The sequence below is a fragment of the Saccostrea cucullata genome, unplaced genomic scaffold (assembly GCF_032062105.1).
Source record: "Saccostrea cucullata isolate Sc308-1 unplaced genomic scaffold, CSIRO_AGI_Scuc_v1 ctg18909, whole genome shotgun sequence".
Taxonomy (NCBI): domain Eukaryota; kingdom Metazoa; phylum Mollusca; class Bivalvia; order Ostreida; family Ostreidae; genus Saccostrea; species Saccostrea cuccullata.
The window spans coordinates 1-6,432 of record NW_026939125.1 but is presented as its reverse complement, the minus strand read 5'-3'; the positions used below and the strand labels follow the sequence as shown (position 1 = coordinate 6,432).

At 34.4% G+C, this 6,432-nt stretch overlaps 1 protein-coding gene across 1 annotated transcript; it reads right to left on the bottom strand.

Moving 5' to 3' along the window:
• Positions 1-572: 572 nt before the first annotated feature.
• LOC134252307 (DNA polymerase theta-like) lies at positions 573-4,992 on the bottom strand (the record flags this gene model as incomplete). Its single annotated transcript, XM_062734748.1, has 8 exons — positions 573-781; positions 1,136-1,271; positions 1,415-1,539; positions 1,620-1,731; positions 3,493-3,677; positions 3,977-4,123; positions 4,309-4,678; positions 4,865-4,992. Coding segments are annotated over 8 exons (1,412 nt in total), but the record flags the coding sequence as incomplete, so codon positions are not given.
• Between the last annotated feature and the right edge of the window lie 1,440 nt (positions 4,993-6,432).

The window sequence follows — 6,432 nt, the reverse complement described above, 5'->3', positions numbered from 1 at the left end:
CAAGCTAGAATATGACAGAAAATGCACAAGTAACAAGAACAAAACAGACAGGTTAAAAATCACGAGTGACATACATATCTGTAACCCTTCATATTGGGAATTTACCTACCTCTGTAGATATATAGAATTATGTAATTCACACAAAATTCTTGATCAGAATTATGTTCTTACAGTATTTCATTCTATGCAAATCAGATTCCTAAAAGTTGTATATAAATTACATATGGTCAAATGAGACTGTATAATATATATTTGTTAGTATAATATAAATTTAAGACATCCATTCAAAAATAAATAATCTAATTTGATTCAGGGTGCTAATTCAAATCATAAAAACTTTAAAAGAAATAACAACTTTTCCTTAATAAGAAGAACACATATATCACAGAATATAGACCCGTTTTGTTATCAAATTATTTCAAACATAAAATGTCAGAAATTTTTCTTCACAGCATTTTTAGAGTCCACAATGTCTGTACAATGATGTGTCATGGACTCCAAGTGACATTTTTTCATATAAAGTTCATTATTCACACCTCTAGATCTTGCTTTGTCGCCCATGACGACCCACTTCACACCTCTAGATCTTGCATTGTTGCCCATGACAACCCACTTTTGACCTTGACTGGCATTTTAACAGACAAGGTCATGGCTGACTCCATTTCCTGTTTGATGACCTTGGCTGCTTGTCTCAGACAGGTCTCTGTCACGTCATAAATCAGTTCATCATGAAGTTGTAGAACTAAACAACATCTGTCATCAGATAAATCAACAGTAGGACCTAAATCCAACAAAATATGATAAGTACTAAAACTTGGTTATCAGTTGCTTTGAATTGATAATCTACTAAATCAAGTTTACATAGAGGTGTTAGTGAAGCACTGAATCTATTGTGTAGCAGCTTATGGTCACTGATTCCCTTGCTTAGCAGCTTATGGTCAAGTTTAATTTTACAAATACAGTTCAAGGTCACATTACCAACTGAAAGGTTTTATCATAAGGAATGAACACATGTAATATGAGAGCCTAAGCACCAGTCCTGTTGGTCATCTTATTTCAAACAAATACCAGTAAAATCTTACTCAATAATTTTTCAGGTTTTTAATAAATATACATTGAAGATATATAAACTTGCCTTGTTCCCTGTGTGAGAGTGATTTCTGTGAGATAGGAAATATTTCTGAGAGTCTCTGATCAATTCTGTTCATGGCGACCTTGACAAGGTCAGCAGCTGACCCCTGAACTGTGGTGTTAACAGCCTGTCTCTCTGCCTGGGAGGAGAAAGGATTATGTAATAAGACCTTGATAAGAGGTACATTGTATTGCATAAGGGGCTGTGTTACTAACATAGGCCCAGACAATAATATGTGTTACTTAAATAATAGGCCCTGACATAGGTGTTTGTGTTACTTACATGAGCCCTGACATAGGGGTTTGTGTTTGAGATGGATGGTAGATACCGTCGTCGCCCGCTGATAGTTTCCACAAACTTGTCCTTGATACATTTATCCACGGTGTTCTTAAGGTATCGTCTCATTCCTAAAACATAATTAGTATGTCACATTATACATTGCTTTTAATTTTTTCAATCTCAACAGTTAACATCAATATGATCATACCAGGGTATTTGGACTTGAAGGTCTGCATAAAAACTGCTGCATCATTTTCATCCACTCCCAATGTCTCACCCAGTGCCTTGGCACCAATACCATAGATCATACCATAGCAAATCTGTATAAAGACATGAATACCATAGATCATACCATAGCAAATCTGTATAAAGACAACAATACCATAGATCATACCATAGCAAATCTGTATAAAGACAACAATACCATAGGTCATACTATAGCAAATCTGTATAAAATGTATAAAGACATAAAATCCATAGATCATACCATAGCAAATCTTATTTAAAGACAACAATACCATAGATCATTCTATAGCAAATCTGTATAAAGACAACAATACCATAGATCATACCATAGCAAATCAGTATAAAGACAACAATACCATAGATCATACCATAGTAAATCTGTATAAAGACAACAATACCATAGATCATACCATAGTAAATCTGTATAAAGACAACAATTCCATAGATCATACCATAGCAAATCAGTATAAAGACAACAATACCATAGATCATACCATAGTAAATCTGTATAAAGACAACAATACCATAGATCATACCATAGTAAATCTGTATAAAGACAACAATTCCATAGATCATACCATAGCAAATCTGTATAAAGTGTATAAAGACATCAAAACCATAGATCATACCATAGCAAATCTGTATAAAGACAACAATACCATAGATCATACCATAGCAAATCTGTATAAAGACAACAATACCATAGGTCATACTATAGCAAATCTGTATAAAATGTATAAAGACATAAAAACCATAGATCATACCATAGCAAATCTTATTTAAAGACAACAATACCATAGATCATTCTATAGCAAATCTGTATAAAGACAACAATACCATAGATCATACCATAGCAAATCAGTATAAAGACAACAATACCATAGAACATACCATAGTAAATCTGTATAAAGACAACAATACCATAGATCATACCATAGTAAATCTGTATAAAGACAACAATTCCATAGATCATACCATAGCAAATCAGTATAAAGACAACAATACCATAGATCATACCATAGTAAATCTGTATAAAGACAACAATACCATAGATCATACCATAGTAAATCTGTATAAAGACAACAATTCCATAGATCATACCATAGCAAATCTGTATAAAGTGTATAAAGACATCAAAACCATAGATCATACCATAGCAAATCTGTATAAAGACAACAATACCATAGATCATACCATAGCAAATCTGTATAAAGACAATAATGCCAAAGATCATATCATAGCAAATCTGTATAAAGACAACAATACTACAGATTGTACCAATTTGAGCAAATTCTTGTTAAGATAATAGTATCATTGACCATACCTTAGCAGTTCTGTATACAAACAATATCATATATTTTACCATAGCAGATCTAAATGAAGACAATAATACAATAGATGGGGAGGGGGCCATTTTTTCAGCAGCAAATTATATTCATACACTACAAGAGACCTGATTTAGCTTACATTCCCTGTTTAGATTGACCTTTTGACCCCAAACATTCTCTCACATGTGAAGATTACTAATCTGACCCCATGACCCCTAACCTGTTTAGATTAAATTACTAACCCTGTGACTTTTACCTGTTAAGAGTATCTTTTTGACCCCATGACCTCTCACCTGTTTAGAATAACCTTTTGAAACCATGACCCCTAACCTGTTAGCTTGCTGTCTCTCTGACCTTTTGACCCCATGACCCTCATCTCTTTAAAATGACCTTTTGACCCCGTGACCCCTAACCTGTTAAGCCTGCTTTCTCTGACCTCTTGACCCCATGACCCCTTACCTGTTTAGCCTGCTGTCTCTCTGACCTTTTTACCCTGTGACCTCTCACCTGTTTAGCTTGCTGTCTCTCCTCTGGAGTGACCTCCTCCACGCTGATTGACTTCCACTGAGCCGTGATCAGTTTGAAAACATCCCCATTACCGTTCAGGATCTGTATCAGCTTGGCATCTTGGGATAGATGTGCAATCATGCGTAACTCCAACTGAGAGTAGTCAGCTGCTAACAAAACTCCCCCTACATTAAAAATGCATGCGCACATATATAATTTATGATTTGCCAAGAGAGAATGGGCCACATTTTTAAATCATAATATCCATTTTATGTATTCAGAAGTGCACATCTAAAGAAATTCATGCAGTTAACTCAAAGTAATCCTCCTGAACTCACAGTAAATCAACTTGTATTTTTGGGTTTTTATAGATCTTTTAAAATGATAAAATCAAAATATCTACCGTAAATAATATTGGATCTACAGTATTTTCTGTACATAAAATATGAAAATATATAATTTAATAAAAACAAATTAATGTTACCTGGAAAAGGGATGAAGGCATGTCTCATGCTGACGTTGAATGAAAGATCAGTTGTCATCTGAAGAACTTTGGTTTGGTTCCTTACAGAGTTACGGGTCCTGCCTAGAGGACTAGCACACTCCATCTGTTGGTCAGTGGTTTTTGGAACTGTTAAATATACAAAGGTTTATTTGTACAATCCCAACACATCAGAATACATAAAGATCTTTATACCATCTTAAAATGACAATCAAAAAACTTAATTGCATCAATTTAAAACTTTATCCCATACAGTCTCATTTCTGACAATTTATTCAGAGAGATCAATGGCTCACTTAGACTGGTACACAGACCTGAGGCAGAGATCTGGAAATCTTTTGGAACATTCTGTAGGTTAGGTTCAGACAGACTGACCCGTCCTGTGGCTGAGAAGTACTGGACATCTGTACATATCCTGTACATCTTTAACCTCTCCACGTACACTTTCTCCTTCTGCAGGGCAAACACCACCTTGGTCAGGGCCCCACTGATCCGGCGCCACTCCAGGAGGATCCCAGCAAGCGGGTGGTAGGGGCGCAGTTTTTCCAGGACGTCCTTACTGGTAGAAAACTGGGTCTTCTGGCGCCCTCTACGTCCTGTGGGGGCTCGTCTGTTGGGTCTGGTAGGCTGTCCTAGACTGCTGGGGTCACCATTAACAGGGAGCTGTAGTTCTATAAAGAGCACCTGTCAAAGAGATATATTTCTATAAATAGAACCTGTCAAAGAGATATAGTTCTATAAATAGTACCTGTCAGAGTGATTTATAAGATAGTCTTACTCAGGTGAATAGAGATGAGAATTTTTTAATTAAACTTAATATGACCCTGATCAGGATTGACATTTAGGGAAAGGTTACATATTATTACTAACCTGTGACAGATCTTCAGTTGAAGTCAGAGAAAACTGGTGCCCCACTAGCTGGTACGCCTCATTCTCAAGTTCACCGAGTCGTTCTATCATCACTGTCTTCTGTCTCTCACACTCCTCATCATTAAAACCTGTATTTGTATTTTTTATATATTATTGTAGAATTGATTATCTAAAACTATATTATTTTCCCATGAAGAAAATGATGGTTAGTTTCAGATAAGATTTATGAAAGCATTTGAGCATCTACATGAACAAGACTAATGACCTATTCAATAAAAAACAGATCATCATCAGTCAGGTGTTTGTTTTCCTGAATGTGTAAAGAATCACTTTCTATATAGTCTGGTCCTGATTTTTAAAAAGAAGGCTAGAAATAACTTCTAACGGCAAATAATTATTATTTGGTCCAGCATAGTATTTTAACCTATTTCGAGTATGCTGAATCCGAAAAAATATGCTGGCCTTCATGAAAATGGCCTTAAGGAGGTCAAAATGGCGATTCAAAATGGCGGACATCAAATTTTTCTAATTTTCTTTTAATGTCGTTCAAAATGGAGAAGTAATGAGTGAATGTCTAACTGATAGTGATAAAACTATAGAAAATATAATAGAATGCTAATATTACTAGTTTAACTCAGAAAATTTAGTCGTTTCTACACTTAATTCGAATTTTCTCTGATTTATTTGTCTATTGTTTCTTTATTTTTCTTTGTTGAGGATTTTACGTTTGCAAACATCCATACACTGCAGATTTGTGTAATTTTTCCACTACATCTCACTATTCTACAATTGAATGATGGTGCAGCTGAAAGTTAGAAGTCAAAATGGCGATTCAAATGGCGGATATTACCTTTTTTCAAATTATTTCTTAATGTCGTGTACATAGGAGAAAGAATTTGTGAATACCTTATTGAGCGAAGTACATCTATGTAACATTCCAAAAGAACACTAATATGATCACTTTAAATCGGAAAATTTAGTCGTTTAAATTCAAAATGTGTTATTTAGCTCAAAATGGCAATTCAAATGACGTTTTATGCACTTGATTTCGTAAAATAGCATAGTGCTTAATTCTGATTAATTCGTTTTGCAGAAATTGATTACAGGTTTTTCTTTATTCATGAAATAATGTTCAAATATGTTATGAAAGTTGGAGGATATTTTTGTTTATGACTTATGATCTTTATAACACGGATTTTTGTTTAATTACTTCTATTATTAAGATAAATTTTTGACGGCAATTCCGAAGACATTTTACCTATTACCCTTCTTATCATGCTTCTTCATATTAAAAGTTAAATAATATCATACAATGATTGCTGTTTTGAGGACAATATGTAAAATTAAGCTACCCAAGAGAAGTATTCCCCGAGCATTAAGGCAAGTGAACATTGTAGTTCGAGGGTTGCTAAATCATATCAGTTGTTGGAAATTCTTGATCTATTTCTAGTCCAGTGTAGAAAAAAAAATAAATGTTTATGTTCATCTTTAAGGTCTAGTGCAACATAACTTAGTATGATTTTTAAAATGATGAACCACGACCAATTAGAGGGCTAGTAATTGTTACA